This window comes from Microtus ochrogaster, linkage group LG8, assembly GCF_000317375.1.
Source record: "Microtus ochrogaster isolate Prairie Vole_2 linkage group LG8, MicOch1.0, whole genome shotgun sequence".
In the NCBI taxonomy this organism is placed as follows: domain Eukaryota; kingdom Metazoa; phylum Chordata; class Mammalia; order Rodentia; family Cricetidae; genus Microtus; species Microtus ochrogaster.
This window is the reverse complement of record NC_022033.1, coordinates 26,438,671-26,457,325: the sequence shown is the minus strand read 5'-3', so window position 1 is coordinate 26,457,325 and position 18,655 is coordinate 26,438,671. Positions and strand designations below refer to the sequence as shown.

Here is an 18,655-nt window from a genome sequence, read left to right as displayed (position 1 = left end):
CTCTTCCCTGCTGCCGAGGCCAGCCTTGCCCACTCACCTGCTTGAAGATCTTGCTGTAGAGGACAGCACACAGGCCTGATTTGTGAGTTGCCATCTTCCCTGTTTTCATGGGCCCCTGGGATTCCAGGTACCCTCTGAGGATCCCAATCTGTGGATGGGGAGGGACAGACAGCTGAGCAATCAGATGGGCTCTCCCTCTGTGACTAAGGCCTTGAGGAGAAACCTCCAACATCAAGACATCCTGTACCCCCATGAGGCTCCTCAGAAATTCAGAATTCCATTCCTTCTCTTACCCTGTTCCAAGGCCCTATTTCCAGGACTTGGAGTCCTAGCCCTCATGTGCCAATAATCCCCTTGAGATCCAAACCCATGGTCCTCTCACCCTCTGAGGAGCTGAGAAGTCTCACTCAGGTGTCTCCTTTGTAACCAGCCTGGCAGACATGAAGCTATTCTGAAGAGACACTTGCATCTTCCACTCTGACTATGAGACTGCCGAAACGGTGGACCCAGAGAAATGGGAATTTCCCCAGGATCTCACGCTGATAGAAGAACAGGTGCCAGGGGTGGGGGTGGGGAATTACTTAGCTCCCAGAAAGTTAGTTCACATGGTTCTACACCAGACTATCTTACAGGAGGATACTGAAGCCGGACAGTAATGGGCCAATGGCCAGTCTTCCTGGGACTGTTCAGATATGCACACCCTTGGCTCTCTATTTAAACTTGAATCTCACTTCAGGACCCCAAAGATGGACCTGAGGGGTTTGCTGAATCTTTGTATCTCTTACCAATGTAACCATACTGAATAAATCTCCTTTTTCTGATTTCCTCTGTCAATTTGACTTTTTGTTTGTTTGTTTGTTTTTGTTTTTTGAGATAGGGTTTCTTTGTCTAGCCTTGGCTGTCCTAGAACCACTCTATAGACCTGGTTGCCTTCAAACTCAGAGACCCACCTGCTTCTGCCTCCTGGGTGCTGGGATTAAAGGTGTGTGCCTGGTTTTAATTTGGCTCTTTTAATTGACTTGTTAACGACACGACTTGGGGCCAAGGTTGTGACCTCCAAGTCCAAAATCACCTTTAGGAAGCCTTCTGTGATCAGTCCAGCCTCAGGCTCAGTGGAGACTTCCCCGTGGTCATGAACCCTTAGAATCCAACACTTTCATATGGTCTTGTACTTTCTACTGAATTAACATTACCTTAGCAATATACTCTCACGTCCCAACAAAGCTAGCGTTAAATACTGTCATAGCCCCACCCAGAGAGTCTATGCTAATGCCCAGGATGATTGGAAATGAATTTCAAAGATCTGTTTAATTTTAAAACTACTGACAGCAAGTTCAGCACCCATTAGAGATGTAAGCCCTTCTCTCTCTCTCTCTCTCTCTCTCTCTCTCTCTCTCTCTCTCTCCATAAACCTGCTGCAAAGGTTTATGACAGCCATGTGCACAGAAAGACATCAATGTCCCTTGACAGGGTGGTCGCATGTGGGAAGTTCTTCTGCATGTGTGTTGTTTTTATTGTTAATGAATAAAGAAGATGCTTTGGCCTGTGATAGGACAGAGTAGAGCTAGGCGGGAAACCTAAACTGAATGCTGGGAGAAAGTAGTCAGAGTCAGTGAGAAGCCATATAGCCACCATGGAGACAGATGTGTCAGAACCTTGCTGGTAAAACCATGAACCTCATGGTAAAATATAAAATAATGGAAATGGGTTATTTTAAGATATAAGAGCTAACTAGAAAGATGATTAAGCTATTGGCCAAACAGCACTGTAATTAATATAGTTTCTGTGTAGATATTTTGAGTCTAGGCAGCCAGGAACAAATGAGCAGACTCCATCAACAAAACAGAGGTTCCTGCCACTTGTCTGCCACTGGGCTCCCACATGGTACCAGGTCTCACCGTGGCTCTAGTTAGTCCTCCCCTCCTGCCTTCCTTAAGGCGCCAGGCAAGTCATAGCTCACAGGCACTCCCCCTGACAGTTTTCTCCAGGGCCTCCCTGTCTTCCTGGAGCTGATGATTACAACTGATGGGGCCAAAGGAGCATGGAGGAATGACAGAAGAGTCTGAGGGGCACATGCGTGGGGATGGGGTAGGAGCAGTAGGGGTGGAGAAAAAGCATGGGCCAGAATCAGAACCTGCTCTCAAGGAAGCTCAAGAACCAGAGCCTTACAGACTCTAGAGCCAGCCAGCACAGGACAGCCCCTGTTAGCTAGGCCTGTCCCTCGGACAGCACTCACGTTGTAGGTGGTACAGATGAGACTTCTGTCTCTGTGGAAGTAGGCACTGGTGATGGGGCAGTTGCCCAAGCTGAAGAGCTTCCCGCAGAAGGACTGGAGGCAGACATAGTCCTGCAGGTCCCACACGCGAATGTTCTGTAGGAAACAGGCAAGAGGCAGGAGGGTCTGCAGAAGCAGCCAGGACCCTAGGCCCTGGGGACACCCTATGAGCAAGGTCACAGCCCCTCCCAAGAGGCTAAACTAATGGCCAATAATCCCTGTTCTCAGGGAGGTAGGGAGAGCAGGGCCTCCTTCCTCAGTTTTCCTGGCAATCTCTGTCCTGCCTGGACATCTAAGCTTAGAAAGCTAAAGGCAAAGACAACAGGCAGCCTGTACCCTGCCTCAGACCTTCACTTGTTCCCCCACTTCAGGCCACCTGTATAATGACTCTCTTAGGGCTCCCCCCGTGGGCCTTTGGCAAAGTGTGAGACCAGGGGTAGAAAGATTACCTCTGTGTCTCAGACTCCTCCCAATACTAGCTGAGCTATGTTAGCACCCCAGGGTCAGTGTCTTTCCTGGGGAACAGAGCTGGAGGGATGGGGGACAAAGGTATGCTCCATGAGGGTGACACCTTGTCCCTGGAGATGCTGATCAGGATGCTGGCATTTTTGCTGTTCACGAGGAGGTGAGTCACTGCTGTCTGATGTCCCTTCATCAGCCACACAGGCTTTTTTGAGACCAGCGGGTTCCAAAGGCGGATGTGGGGGTCATAGCCACCAGTTGCTGGGGTCAAGAAATGAGTTATCAGCTACCAAGGCCTGCACTGGGACCTTCTTCCAGGGCCAGGCCTCAGGCTCCAGCCAGAGTTAGCAGATGGAGAAGGTCATGGTGATCTGTCACTGGCCTTCTTGCCCTTTCCTACCTATGTCCATCTCTGACAGCCTGAATCACATCCCACCTCCCAGCGATGTAGCTCAGCAGTGGAAGAAGCCAGAGGCCTGGGACTATACAGAGCCATGTCCTTGGCTCTGACCATCCCCAGGCTGTGCAGCCCCCACCCTGGCATTGCTTGTGGGGAACACAAAGATGACTTACCCAGGAAGTTCCTGTCTGGACAGTAATCAAAGCAGAGAATTCCCTTTTTTAAATTCAATGTTGATAACCTAGAGCAAAAAGCCAAGTGGGGAAGATGCAGGGCTAAGAGCAGCAGACTGGACTTCAGGAGGGGAGGAGCTAGGTGCTTGATGGGGAGGGGTCAGTATCTCTCTGCCCATGAAGAAGAGAGGCCCCAGGCCTGCCCAATGCTCACCCAGAACCCAAAGCATAGCCCAGTGAAGTAGCAGATGCCCAAATCAGTTGCACCCACCCTTTAGGAAGAAAAAAACACCAAACATGAGAAAGTCTTTGCATTTGTAAAGCATTTTGTGTTGTTCCAAGAACAAAATTAACATGATTTTACACCCACCACCTTCAGGCAGGTATCTTCCAGGCCAAGATACAAATAAATGAAAAACCTTAAAAATAAACTATAAAAAAGCAGGCCAGAGCCATGGGTGCTGTGCCCGCACTCTGTGCTAGATGCCATCTCACAGGTCACCACATGCAATCTTTAGGAGTGGCGTTGCCATGGTGTGCTGAGAACACACACCTGTGGGATGAAGGATGCGGACTCCGCCCTGGTGGGCACAACAGGAAATGGCTCAAGACATCCAGGAAGAGAAAAAAGGAAGGGTGAGGCAGGATCCCAGGGATGCCAGGTCCCCTACACAGGCCACTGAACTGCCTGCCTAGAAATTTCCTGGGACGCTAGCCAGGCCTGGGGCCTTCACACCACACCACGTCCAGTTTAGGACCCCTTCGCTTCCATATCAGCCTCCCAACTGTTTCCTAACCTCCAGCCTTGCTTTAGATTTTCAAGAACAATCCCACCCACTGGCAAGCCAGAGATGTGGGCCAATGAGAGGACTTAGTTGATAATGATACTTGTTGCCAAGCTTGTAATGGGGTTCAACTCCTGGAACCCACTCCATGGCAGGATAGAATCAACTCCCGCAAGGTATCCTCTGAGCTCCACATGAGTGCAGCATTGGGTCACCATCCCTATAACAAATACATGTTTAAAAAAACAAAAACCAAAACATATGTCTCCATCTACACACTTATGTGAGAGAAACGTCCTACAACAGCGGCCGCCAAGAGGACAGAGGAATTACTTCAGACTGACTCACCCCTCTGTGCACAGTCCTACCAGGACTCAGGAACCACTATGCTCCCCGCCTTACAGGCCTTGTCTCACAAGAACAAGGAAATGGAGGGGGACAGGAGGGACTGTGATCAGCTACGAGGAAGCCTGCAGGGGAAGCAATGGATGGCTTAGCAGAGGGAAACAGAATGACTTATTTGGGACAGCCTCTCTGAGAAGGGTGCTGGGAGGCAGACACCTACAGAAGAATTAGAAACAGCCCAAGGGAGCATGCAGAGAGGGACAAGGCTTCAGACCCAGGGAGCAGTTAGTACAAGGTTGTAGGGCTGGCGGAAGTGGTCAGAAGCAAGGTAGTGGGGAACTGGACTGTAAAGGATGAGATCTGCAGACGTTGTGTCTAGGGACAGCAGCCAGAGGGAACCTGAGCTCTGACAACGACTTCAGATAAGAGTCGATGGAAGAATGGAAGAAATGGGAAAAGAGAAAGGAGGGGCGGCAGGGTGGGTCAGTGACACACTCCACCCCAGTTCTAACAGCCCCAGTCCCTGATCCTCTGCCAGCTCTGCTCCTGATTTAACCAACCACCTGAAGAGATCAGGTAAGGCCAACTATAATGAAGCTGGACCCTAGGGGTCCTGAGAGGCTGAGGGTGACTCTACAGGAGTCTGGCTTGGCCCCTCAAGTTTCACCTACCCTGGTTACTTCACAAGAGGACATCAGGTACCAGAGGCCAGCAAGCAACCAATAGTGCCACCTCCTGGCCTGAGGTGGTACTGCACCAAGACAGAAGAAGCCACGTGTGTACACTTGTTATACATCCTCCAACCTATCCCCAAATTAAATATTCCAGCCTCTCCACCTCCACCCGTGGCCACCTTCAGGTAACCACCATGCATAGCCTGAACTATTGGGATAGCCTTCTCCATGGTGGCCCCACCTCTCCTGGCCCTTAGACTTGAACGATCTGCATTCTGATTCTAGAGGGTTAGAACACAGCATTCTAAGTACTTGAACTAGTGCCCAGGTGACAATAAGAAATTGTGGATTTCTTTTATGTTCTTATGCATATATTTGAGATTTTTCAAAATAAAAATGTTAAGCAAATGAGATGCACTGGGCGGTGGTGGCGCACACCTTTAATCCCAGCACTCGGGAGGCAGAGGCAGGCGGATCTCTGTGAGTTCGAGGCCAGCCTGGTCTACAGAGCAAGTTCCAGGACAGGTCCCAAAAGCTACAGAGAAACCCTGTCTCAAAAAATTTAAAAAAAAGGAAGGAAGGGAGGGAGGGAGGCAAGGAGGGAGAAAGAGAGGGAAGGAGGAAGAGAGAGAAGAAAAGCAGAGCAGAGAATGACGGTGCGTGCCTTTAATCCCAACACTCAGGAAGCAGACACATCTCTATAAGTGAGAGGCTAGCTTGGCCGATGTAATGAGTTCTGGACCAGCTAGGGCTATACAGTGAGACCCTGACTCAAAAACAAATTTATTTTTTAAAAAAAAAAGGAAGGAAATAAAGAAAAAATAAAACAAGAGAGAGCTTGGGCTTTAGCTCAGTGATGGAGTATTTGCCTAGCAAGCACAAGACCTTGGATTTGGTCCCTTGGCACAGGGGTAAAACCAAACAAGAAAACCAGATATGTTGGTTCATTCCTATAATCCCAGCACTCGGGTGACAGAAGCAGGAGGATGGCAAGTTCAAGGCCAATCTGAGCTACACGGCAAGATTTTGTCTCAAAATCAAAAAAAAAAAAAAAAAAAACATGGAGAGAGAAAAAAGAAAGATGAGAATACAGAAAGATGAGAGCAGAAAGGAGCAGAGGGCCTGGAGCACAGTGGGCCTGAACTCTGGGCCTGCGCATCGAGAATGGGAAGAGGAGGCGGGAAAGGAGAGCAAGGCATCAGAAGCAGCCTTCCGAGACCATGGTGAGATGACCCTCTGGCTTCCTGCCATCAAATGCAATGAAATAAAATACTCCTAGAAAGAAGGAAACAAAGCATGTTGGAACTGTCTCCAAGAACAATGCATGTGCTCGTGGGGGTTGTCCTGCTTCTGTATTGCGGCTTGTCGTAGGAAGAGAAGACATTACTTTTGCCATCTAAATAACTTATTTTGCAGTTGATGAGTTGGTTGTTTTCATTTGTTTTTACTGTGAGGTAGAATATGCCACACAGAACATTCTCCACTCAAGGACTCCCTGAGGTCTGGGGTAGACACTGGCTTCACCCTTCACGGTGAGGAAACTGAGGCTCCCGAGGTAAAGCCATTCACTTCCACTACTCCATTTACAAACGTATTTTGATCCCAGCTATTGGCAAAAGCCTGTAATCCTAGCCTTTGCAGGGTGGAGGCAGGAGGATCAGAAGTTCAAGATCAGCTTCAGTTACATGAGACCCTTCCTCACTGTTCCCTTCAAAACACAGAGAGAGACAAAAGACAAGCCTTTCGTCTGCCTACTTAACATAGCCTGGGGTTGATGTGGTTTTGTTGCTTGTTTTTAATAAATTTGTCAGTAAAGCAGGTCTACTGGAGCTGGGCAGGCAGTTCAGGGGGCAGAGGACTTGCCACACAAGCATGATGACCTGAGTTTGAATTCCCAGACACCATGGAAAGTTGGGCATTGCAGTACACATCTGTAAGCTCGTCTTTCTATAGCAAGCTATGATACAAAACCAGGAGACCCTTCAGGAACTCACAGGCCAGTCAGTCTGGTGGACACAGTGGTCAACAACAGAGAGACCCTGTCTCAAACAGTAGGAGACGGGGACCAACACTGGAGGCTGTCCTCTGGCCTCCATGTGTGCACTAAGGCATACGTTCGGTCCCCCAGACCACACACACACACACACACACACACACAGAGCCCACGTGCTAGGTCCAACAACCACTGTCAGCCTATGGGACCCAGCACAAGCCCCAGGGCAGTGTATCCTCTCTCATTAAGGCTATCTGCATGTGGCAGAGGGAGGCCAGACCTATCCAGGGCACACCTGCTGCCCACCCCCCTTACCTGGTACTCCTTACCTGGATTTCTCAAGGTCTTTGGCTGGCAGGATTGTCAGCACCAGAGAGGACCTCTCAGTGGCTGAACACGAGACCACCACATTCAGCTGGGGGATGAACCTGACCTGCTGACACCAGTTGGGGTGGAGACTCTGGAAGAGAGAATGGCTGTAGCAGGAGACCTCCCAGGGACAGTTGAGTTCCATATCCTACCCCTGGAACTTAGCCAAGGCCAGTGCGGAATGGGACGGAAGATCACAAAATCTAAGGCCCTTGCCTTAGCAACCACAGCTTGGACAAAGTGATGTGGCCCATAGTCCTAACCAGGTCCCATGACCAGGGTGTCTAGCCCATCCCTGTCACCAAACCTACCATCACCTGGACTCCTGTGTCCAAAGAGTCTCTTAGGTTTAGAAGCCACAGACTGGGCTCATGATAATGTCATTCCTCCAAGCAGGGAGAAAGGTTGGACTGGAGGGTGCCTAAGCCCTCGTCTGTCTTCTACTGGCTGCCTCCACTACAAGAAGTCTGCATTTCTGGGCCCACTGCCACCCTCTGTATTGGTCAGAACACAATAGCTTCCAGGATCAGGAGGGGCAGAATACACTCTCTACCTGGACTACAGTAAGAGGGAGATAGCACCCAGAGGGCAGAGAAGGCGGGCTGGCCCAGGCTCTGACTGGCAAGATTTTGTCAATGTGACACAAACTAGAGTCAGCTGGGAAGAGGGAGCCCCAGCTGAGGAGTTGCCTCCACCCGACTAGCCTGTAGGTATGTCTATGGGTCGTTTTCTTGATTAATGATTGATGTGAGAGGGTTCACTGTGGGTGGTGTCAGCCCTGGGTAGGTGGTGCCGGGCTGTATAAGAAAACAGGCTGAGGAAGCCATGGGGAACCAGCAGCCCTCCTCCATGGTTCCTGCTTCAGCTCGTGCTTCAGTTCCTACCCCGACTTCCTTCAGTGGTGGTCTGTGATGGGGACATGTAAGCCAAGGAAACCCTTTCCTCCCCAAGTTGCTTTAGCTCAGTGTTTTATCACAGCAACAGAGAGCAAACTAACACATCCTCTCTGTGGACCCGGCTGGTACCTGTGCTTAGCCTCCCAGCCTAGAGATTTCCCTTCTGGAGACAAGAAGAGCAAGGATGGGCACACAGATACGATTATCAAACATGCCTTAAACGTGCAAGCCCCTGGGTGGGGTCTAACGTCTCTATTTCCTCTAATGTCTGTCACAATAATGGTGTCTAAGCCAAGGCACTGAATGAGGCCTGGCATGCTTAGTAACTTCAAGGGCAAGCTTCACCCTAATGAGATAACCACAGAAGAAAAGAGGGGAAGGGGCCAAGCGTGGTGGTCCACGCAGCGATCTCAGCAGTTGGGAAATGGAGGTGGGAGGGTCAGGTGTTCAAGAACAACAATCTTGAATCCAGACTTGAGAAAAAGAAAAGAGGAGGAGTGGTGTGGGTACTGCTTCCTGTGACGTCACTCGCCTGTTCCTAAAATGTGTCCAACTCAGATCTGCACTGAAAGCCTCATTCATTCATCTGTTCCACGAATGTACGAGAAGTCACTGGGCCCTGTTTTGGGAACAGCTGGAGACTTTCTCTCCAGAGACCACAACCCACAAAGCCCCTGTCCTTGAGGAGCTGTCGCTGTCCTGAGGCTAACAGGACAAGACCAATAGGTTGATAATTCAAAGTTGGGAGTGATAACCTCTTCCAGGGACAGGGCTAACAGCAGAGGCAGCCTCAGGGCATTTGGGGAAGGCTACTTAGAACCTGAAGTGTAGGGGTGAGAGATGAACCAAACAGATCTCTGCAGCGTGAAGAAACATGTGTCAAGGCCCTGTGGTAAGAAAGGGTTTGGGGAGTTCTAGGGTGAGCAAGGGAGCCTGTCTCAGCAACAAACGAGAAGAACGGAGAGAGCAGCAGGACATGGGGATGTAGCTCAGTTGGGATAATGTTGGCCTAGCATGCAAAAAGCCCTGGGTTCAATCCCCACCATGCATGTGATGGCATGTGCCTGTAATGCCAGCACTTGGAAGGTGGAGGCGGGAAGATCAGAAACTCAAAGTCAAACTTGGCTACACAGAAAGTCCAAGGCTAGCCTTGAATACATGAGACTCTGGCTCAGTTGCAGGGAGTGGGGTGCTAGCAATGGAGTAAGCCAGAGGCTTATCAGCTTGTGTTTCATGCTCAAGTCTAAGATTTGAGATTGCTTCAAGTATAATGAGAAGCTGCCGGGGTGACATGACTATATTCTAAAGCAGATTTCCTCTGGTTGCTGAACTGAACAAGCACTTCATGGAGAGAGAGAGGGGGCGAAGGGAAAGTAGGGAAACCAAACAGAAAGCCAGTGACTGTCCAGAATAAAGCTGATGTTTTCACTAACTTGGAGAAGCCAAGGAGGCTGTGAGAAAGACGGGGCTAGCCTTAGGACACACCTGTATCAGGAGCTGTTCAAGACGTGGATGGGATACAACAGCTTCCTGCACTCTGTCCTCAGAGGCCAAGCCCCCAAGAGCTGAGGCTGAGCCGAGAAGGTAAATCCATTTGTGACATTTTTTTTTTAGTAGAGCACGTATGTGGATAATGGCAGGCTAAGGAAAGACACTTACCTTCATTCGGAAGCTCCTATACAGAGGGGACTTCTCATTTAGGAGTTTCCGTAAGGAAATATTGATCCGGTTATCTGGCAGGGAAACAGACTCCACATTAGCAACCTCTCCTCTGCCAGCTTAGAGGACATTTTCACATTTTGCATCCATGCTTCCCAGAACACCAACCAGACAGCCACTCATTGGAGCCTCATGTGACTTCATGAGCTTGACAGAGCTTCCATCTGTTTCCCTGCTGCCCAGCATGGCCCTCCAAGCCCAGAGTACAACAGTGACCAGCTTCCAGGGGCTATGCACTCCCAGGTGCTGTCATCCAACAAGAAGGCTCCCCATTCGTGCGTTCCAGAGAATGAACGGAGACTTCAGGCTGTATTCACTCTGAAAAGTGATGCACTGGGGGCTTGCCATCATGCCTCAAGACACACAGCCTCCTTGGCCAGAAAGCAAAAGTCCCAAGAAGTACAGGGTGCAAGTATGCACCATGAGCAAGCAACTCCTGCATGCTAGGTACTGCCCACACCCACTGCCCTGCCCTTGTAATGAAAGCCCAGGGAGAGCAAACTGATAGAGGTGGATGATGATTCAGCCATGCCATGCGATGCCCGTAGTAGGGTCAGGAGCTGTTCATGGAAGGAGGTCAGAAATGCTGGTCAGTTTGGCAACTCCAGGACTCATGGAAGAAAAACACTGTGGGGGCGGGGCAGTCTGTTCAGGGGGTAAAAGGAAACTTGCAAGAAAGAAAATAAAAGCCCTCAAGCTGAGGAGATAACTTGTTCCCAAAGCTGGAGCTTGGTGAGTCCCAGGTCCTACTAAGAGACCCTGTGTCAAAACACAGGTGGACAGTTCCTGAGGAATGATGCCTGTTGTTGGCCTCTGGCCTCCACACACATGTTCACATGTACATAAGCATCCATAAAATACATATTCACATATATACATGAACACACACATGCAAAGGAAGTCCTGAGCCAGATGGCATGTTAACGGGGAAGCTGCAGCACAACAGTGTCTACTGTGTGTCTTTCCCACTAGACTCTGAGGTCCCAGGAGGGTAGAAAGACACAGTCTCTAAGCACTTCTACGTACCTAACGCTCCCTCATTCCAAGCATCTTATAGCAGAGCCAAAAATTAAGCATGATTGTCCCTGTCTCCATTTGAATAGGAGACTGAGGCTCAGAAGGGTTAAGCAACTGGCTTCAGATCACCCAGAGCTAGGTACATACTCCTTAGCTTTGTCCATCCCCTCTTGCATCCCACCATCTCTTCATATTTGCTCCCAGGCTTCCATCTAGTGGATGGCCCTGAGGACTCACACCCACTAATCCCCTGCCTTGCTTCATTCACCACTCATCACAGAGACCACCATGACACAAACATGACCAGGGTGGGGCAGCCACCAGAGACTGATGGGACAAGGACAAAGTAGCGTGCTAGCTGGAAGTGTAGCTCAGTGCTACAAAGCTTGTCTGACACACTCAAGGCTCTGGGTTCAATCCCCAGCACACACACACGTGCACACACATACACACACAACCCTTCCAGAACATCATCAAGCCAGCTTAGTAGGGGTCCTTGCCAAGGCCTGGGAACCCTTGGAGACCTCCATAGCTAGATGTCCCAGTAAGGGCTGCTCTGGCATCCTGGATAGAAAGGAGGTCAGTTTCCCTGCAGGCAGGGCCCCAGGGTCCAGCACCACACCTAAGGTTCCATCCTGGATCTGATCCATCACCAATGAGTCTCTCAGGAAGCCCCAGGTCCATGGCCTCTGCTGACTTTATACCCTTTGTCAAAGAAGCTCTAACTTAAACTGACTTCCTGGGTCAATTTAGGACATATCCCAGCACGTGTTGGGAACTGGAGACTCTGGATGGGCAGCTTGGCTTAAGACCTCAGTCACATTCCCCAGCCTCGGAGCATATATGAGTAGCTTCAGCTCACTAAACCTCTTAATGGGCAGTAACAAGTCTCTGGGTCCTAGCAGGGGGTGGTGACAGGAGATGATGCATCAAGAGCTCAGGGTACAGCTGCTCACTGATGCCGGGTGCAGTTATTCATGCTGTTGCCAAGCTGGGTGGTCCCCTAGGTTCCACCACAGCCCACCTTATGACCTTGCCAATCTATTCTCACCCATCCAAAGATACCTCAAAACCAGGAAAAGCAGAAGCCCTCACAGTCATCAGATAGGGTCGCTTATCCTGAACCTCAGAGGATAAGTGACACATCCCAGGGCACAGCCAAGCACTTCACTCTCCCTGAGCGGAGGAAAATCTGCAGTCTTTGGTCCTCACCTGCAAAAGTTCCCACCTCAAAAGACTGTCCCTCACCTTGGACCCTCTGGCCTTTCCTGTCACCACTGCTCTACCTCATCCAGTAGGCAGGGCATCTCCTCACCAGATGCTCAGAGTGGGGAGACAGGGAAGTAAGAATGCCTCAGAGCTGGGGGCCAACTCAGCACCCACGGCTACCCACTCCCCAGGCCTCAGCCCATTCTTGTGTCTTTTAGCTACCCCATTTGGAGGTCCGGGGAAGGATGTGTGGGTTGAACAGCCCACCAGCCACATTGTCAGACATGAAGATGACGACGTTGCCCTTGGTGTCCCCATAGCAGAACACACCTTTGTGATAGTCAGACCTGGGGAAGATGAAGATAGAATGTGCTGTGTCAGATCGGGATTGATGGAGCTGATGTGAAAATAAAGAGGAGACTGACCTCTACAGAAGCAGAACAACCAAGGGCAGCCTCTCCACCATGAGAGCAGTAGCTATGTGCCAGGGCACCAGGGACTTTGGGTTTTATAAGGTAGAAAAGGGGACTTTTGGGTAGGAAGGTTTTTTACTACAGATCTATATGCTGCTTTCCCAGGCCCATAAAGGAGTCCTTATCACTCTGGCATCCTTACCAGAAGTTCTCCTGGGAGGTCCTAATAACATGTTGACCCCTGGCCACTGACCTCCCTCCTTCTGACTAATTGCCCAGTGCTATCTCTGATATTATCAGGGTATCCAATCTTCCTGCATAGAGTTTTCCAGGCTGTTTGAGGCTGTTAGGCTATTAACCCTTCACTGTGGAGCCTTCTACCCTGCTACCCCTGTCCACCTTAGGGACAAGGACAGTTCCAAAAGACTTCCAGCCTTGCTCTGGGCCTCTGGCCAGCAGCCAAGCATAGACCAGTAATCAGGCTCTGTGTTGACCACTTTTACTTCCCAGAGACCTTGGTGCCACAGGGCAGGCCTCTGCCAGCATTGAGTGGTGGGCAGAGTAAGAAAGGGGAGGTGGGGGAAAATAAGGAGGACTCTAAGGGTGGGGTGACTGAGCAAGACCCAAGAGAAGCAGTGAGGAACAATATGGCAATAAGGTCAAAGCCAGCTCCCCAGGTGCTTCTAGGGTCTCAGCCCTCTTCCCAGTGATGTGGTAGCTCCCAAGACCCTATCTCAGTTCCTGTGAGACTTACCAATAGTCCATGACCATGACACAGCTATCCAGGTCAATAAAGGTGAAGGCCTGAACACATTTGTGGTTACTGATATCAAAGAACTCTGGAAGAGAAAAGAGTGACACACAGAGCTGAGAGCCGTGGCTCTGGTGGCAAACAGCCTCCCAGCACTCCCTGCCACCTCTCTGGACCTGTAGCCCACCCCCACAGCAGCCAAAAACAGTAGACCCAAGCACAGCCACTCACCAAGCTACAAATTGCCCTCCAGCCCCTACTGCAGCCAGAACAAAAGCCTAGTGTAGACCTAACCTGTGAAGTCCTGTAGGATCAGACCCTGCACAGTGTAGTGTACCTTGTCTATCTGGAAGAGCACCTCTATGCCTCCTCCTGCCTGGTCTGTGGCCCCTGTCCGGCCACTAGGCTCCAAGCATGCCAGTTTCTTATCTCTAGATGCATCAACCTCATGCACTTCTGGGTCCTGCCTCTCCCTGCTTTGTCCACCTTGAATACACTCAGAACTCTTCCAGACCAGCTCCATGACCTCTTCTTAGAAAGGCTTCCACCTCTTCAGCTAGGCCCACTGGTACTCTCCCATCTGACTGGCTGCCTGTCAATCTCCCTCCCCACCTGTTTTCTTTGACTGCAGGAGCTGCCTGGCCTGAGAGCTGTGTGAGGACAGGGAGCGTGTTTCACATGGCACCTGTGGGCTCCTCAGCCTCTGACACAGTACCCAGGGCCTGCTTCGCTGAGAGACTGGCTATGATGCACAATGAAGGGACAAATCCCAAGCCCTGGGGAATGTGGCCCCTGGGGCTTCCAGTGGCCTGTCCATGTGTGCGTCCCTGGAGGTGTTTGAAGCCAACGGAAACAGATCTGCTCCCCATCACTCACCACCCTCATCAGGGCAAGAGCTGGGAACCCAAGCAGATCAGAGCTGGTACCAGGAGAGCTCACGGCATGCAGGTGCATATGAAGAACAGATGTAGGGTGGCTTTGTGCAGGCTCACCCATCCCTCAGTGTCTGGAACCAGCCTGCCAGACTGATCTTCTGAAACATTACTTCCATCCTGCCCAAGAGCCTTCCATGGGGCCCTGACATACAGCTGCTACTGACTTAGGAAGCCTGGCTCCTTCTGGAAGCTCTGGCCGCAAATCACTCAGGCTGAGGAGCAGTCTCCCACTTTTGAATGACAGGCCCTTAAGTGTCTGCTTCCTACAGGCCCGGCCATCCCAGAAGGGTTGGGTTATGGGTCACAGAGCAGGGCTAACTGGCCAAGTCAAGGTTCGTGCTGACAGCCTACCATGTCAGTTCAGTCAGCAGAGCTCAATGGTATGAGGAGCTGGGGTCAGGCTCTCAGGACTGCGGGTGAAGGGAGAGCTCCTACCTGCTCACACCCTCACTGTTTTTCTGGCTGTGTCACAGTCTGTCCTCCTGATAAGGACAGCATTGGCTAATGTATACCAAGCACCTCCCATATCCAATCACTAACCCACACTCACCTAGAGATACAGAGCACTGACCCTGTTTTTCCTCTGGGTAGACTAAGGCCCTCAAAGGTAAAGTAGCTGCTCAAAGTCACACACCTGCTGAGTGTCAGGACCAGAGTTGAAACCTGGGCAGTTTCAGAACCGCTGCTCTCCAGCCTCCTGTCTAGTTCTGCACCATGGACCATGGGGACACACATGAAGTCCTCTCCTTCATGATCTTAGACACATGACTAGTTGGACCCTTTATCCATCTATCCACCTACCCAGTACTACCAAGCCTCTAGGTGGCACCAAGCACTGAGCGCTTGGTGAGTGAAGCAGACGCCGTCCGTCCCCACTGCCCGAGATCCAGGACAGAGAAGAAGGCAGACACCAGGGACTCTAGCTGACAAGCATAAGATCACTCCAAAGGGCTTGACGGGGATTTTTTTGAGAGGCACCTGACTTGGACTAGGTGGTCATGGAAGGGTCTCTGGATCAAAGGAAGAGTAGAAGCTCTGGGGGGTGGGGGGGGAGAGAAGGTGGAGCACACAAATTGACCCACGGTACCCATTAGAGATGGCAAGAGAAGGTCACAGCATCCTCAGCACAACAGGAGGAGGGTCCGGTCCAAGGAAACCTACGGGCAGTAGGGCCAGCTCTTCCTTGCCTCACGGGTCACACTAAGGTTCCTCCCCTAGTCTGTGCTTTGTGAAGGTTTTCTGCAGGGAGACATTTCAAAAGTCCATTTGTGGCTACCATAGTGACCTTCAGAGGACGTGTGCTAAGCAAGAGGAGGCTTCAGGGCTATCCCAGAGACAACTAAAGGCGGGCCTGGGCTAGAGGCAGCAGGACACAAGAGTAGAATCAGCTGGAGAGATTGGCGTGAGCTGTGATCTATAATTAGAACTGTTCAATACTTGTAAACATTGAGCATTCACTGAGTACATCTGCCTACAAAGAAACCACCAAAACAAGCCTTTTACAGCACACGCTTGGCAGGCCCTCGCTACCCAACATTTCCCAAAAGACTCCCATTCAAGCTCACAGTTGCTCAGCCAACAAGTCTGTCCCAGGTGCAAATCTGTCACTCGCTAAAAGCTAAGGGCAGGCCTGGAGAGCCCCAGGGACTCACCTATCTTCAGCTCAGTGGAGGCAACTGCAATGAGGTTCATGTTGTGTATATATACCATGTCGACAACCCAAATCTTCTGGTGGGAGGACTGCTGGATCTGGGAGAGCTGGCAGAAGAAAAACAGAGACTCAGACTACGGACGATTGCTACCAGAACGCAGAGGCACAGGGACCTTTCCTGTCACACAAGGCCCTGGGAACAAGCACAGTCCTGGCATGCCTCATGTCAGCTCTAAAAACAGGGCCTTGGCTAAATTCCTCATCTGTAAAATGGTTCTAATAGTCACCCATCTTCATGACCCCAAGGACTTAAGGCCAGGCCTATCTCCAAAGCCTCCTATTTGCATGACAGTGAGTCCCCAGTGGGTCCTGGCTGATGGTCCTGAGAGGTCCACAATTTAACCCAAACCAGCTCCTTCAGGAAGAACTTTTAGAACTCTCAAGACTTCTCAGGAAGGCCTCCTCTGTCTTGTCAGCCTCCCAAGCTCTGACCCCTGAGGTGGCCATAGAGCAGTCACTGTCAAGAGATCAGGCTACCAACACCTTAATCCACACACATGTGGAGAAAGGGAGGCAGAGTATGCCAGATACCACAGACTCAGGAATGCAGATGTGAGCGCACACACACACACAGGTACCCACCCTAGCCCCATAGAGGTCTCTCCTCTCATAAGGGCTGATCCATGCTGCAAGTATAAAAGCACTATGTGACTACAGAGGCATAAAACCCTTCACACTGCTGACCGTGTTCTCCATAGCCTTGCTGGGGAGCCCTGGAGGGTAGGTCTTTCTTTGTTTGTTGCAGGATCCTCCACTAGTCTGGCAGCACCAAGTGCATAGCTGATTTGTCTGACTATGTCATCCCTTACTACACTAGGCCATGAGCTGATAGCAGAAAGCTCATGATGATGTTGGCTTCTATTCATCTGTGCTTGCTGAATGCCTGACATGCTCCAGCATGATCCATGACCCATACCATTAAGTACTCCCCCAATCCTGAGAGGGGCTACTACTCCAAGAGGAGTACATACCAGGAATCAGAGATAGCTCGGCCTGCATGCCATAGCTGTTGGGTGGTATAGTTGAGACTCTAACCCTGGTAGTTGGACCCCAGAGCCCAAATACCATAATTTCTTGCCTGGATCAGACAAAGGTTTCTATCAGCAGGACTTAGAGACAGTGTGGGTATGACAGAGCAAGGAGAGAAGGCCAGGCACTGGCACAGAGACTGGAGGATAACACTCACTGAGATGGGGACTCCAGGGACACACTCCCAGGACAAACTGCTTTGTAGGTGCCTAATAGGCATCCAAGCAGTGTTCTGCTTAGTAGGAGACAAGTGTGAGGCTCCAGTAGTTGAGTCATAATCTTAACTCAAGCCCTGTGACTTCAAAGCTAGGCTGCTCAGATAATAAGTGCCAAAGGCAAATCCACCCAGGGTGCCACAACAGAGGCTCTCCACCAACCCCATGAATACCCGACTCACCTTAAAGGAGTTCATTATTGAGAAAGTCTCGGACCAGAACTGCAAGATCCCGTCTTTGGTGACAGTCATGAAACACCCCATCTTTTTGAACCGTTGGACTATAAATGCCACTTTCACAATCTCGCTCCCATGGTGCCTACAAATGGCAAGAAACAAACATATAACTCAGAAAGTGTCTGCACGAACCAAGAGTCACAGAAGAGGCAGGCCCAAGGCCAGTGGGGACAGCCACACCAGTGTGCATGTGTACCCACACATCACACACACACCCCAAGAAACTGTAGGAGGCTCCAGAGGACATGGGACTCTGTCCCTTCTCTAAGTAGACTTCAACTAGATCCAATGCAGGATAGGGTGTGGTGCAGTGGTAGAGTACTTGCCTAGTATATGTGAGGTCCTGGGTTCCATCCAGAAAAATAACCAACTCTGATATGGTATGAGATAGAATCCAAAGCTGATCCCTAGAAATAACCAGGCAGGTCCCTCACTTTGTAGTGGGAGAACAGAAATGGAGAGTGGAGATCTCCAGAGCTTCTTTCACAGGAGAAACAGCCCACAGATGGCGAGCAGGGTATAACTTACAACAGAAACCTGAGAAATGACACTTCCTAACCATTGCTACCATGCTCTGGGGTGAAGAGAAGAGTACAAGGAAGGGTAATGAGGAGTTGGGCCCTGTGCACCCAACTCCTCACAGCCAGGACACTGAGCACAGCAAACAGGTCCTGGGCAGACCCGGTTTTGCAAGCTGTTACCCCACACCCATCCCAGGAAGCCTCCGTGCTACTTGCCAGTGGTTGCCCCAGTGTCAACAAAGTCAGCTCTCTGGCTATTAAGGCTCACACTTCCCCATGTCATCTGCCCATCTGGGATCATGGTAGGCTGGAACAGGTCACATCACTTACAGGGAGTTGCATCCTAGAACTAAATGCCTAGAGCTTTCATTCCTCCTCCAGAGCCTTTTCCAAAGCTTGAAAGTAGGTATGAGCTGACCTGAGGCAGTTCCACAGAGGAGCAGGGGCATGTATGTCTAGCTATGTCTCCCTGTCTCCTGCCATCAGTTTATTTCTAGGTGATCAACATTCTCTCTCTCTCTCTCTCT

General features: G+C 50.6%; 1 protein-coding gene across 1 annotated transcript in view; it reads right to left on the bottom strand.

Moving 5' to 3' along the window:
• Efcab8 (EF-hand calcium binding domain 8) overlaps positions 1-18,655 on the bottom strand; it is a 57,211-nt gene that overhangs the window by 29,558 nt on the left and 8,998 nt on the right. Inside the window, exons 5-14 of the mRNA XM_026787289.1 lie at positions 17,554-17,689; positions 16,069-16,174; positions 13,485-13,569; positions 12,540-12,664; positions 10,032-10,105; positions 7,437-7,567; positions 3,311-3,378; positions 2,847-2,998; positions 2,237-2,371; positions 38-148 (exon numbers count right to left, since the gene is read on the bottom strand). Of these exons, the coding sequence (XP_026643090.1) occupies positions 38-148; positions 2,237-2,371; positions 2,847-2,998; positions 3,311-3,378; positions 7,437-7,567; positions 10,032-10,105; positions 12,540-12,664; positions 13,485-13,569; positions 16,069-16,174; positions 17,554-17,689 (1,123 nt within the window). The remainder of the gene's footprint in view (positions 1-37; positions 149-2,236; positions 2,372-2,846; positions 2,999-3,310; positions 3,379-7,436; positions 7,568-10,031; positions 10,106-12,539; positions 12,665-13,484; positions 13,570-16,068; positions 16,175-17,553; positions 17,690-18,655) is intronic.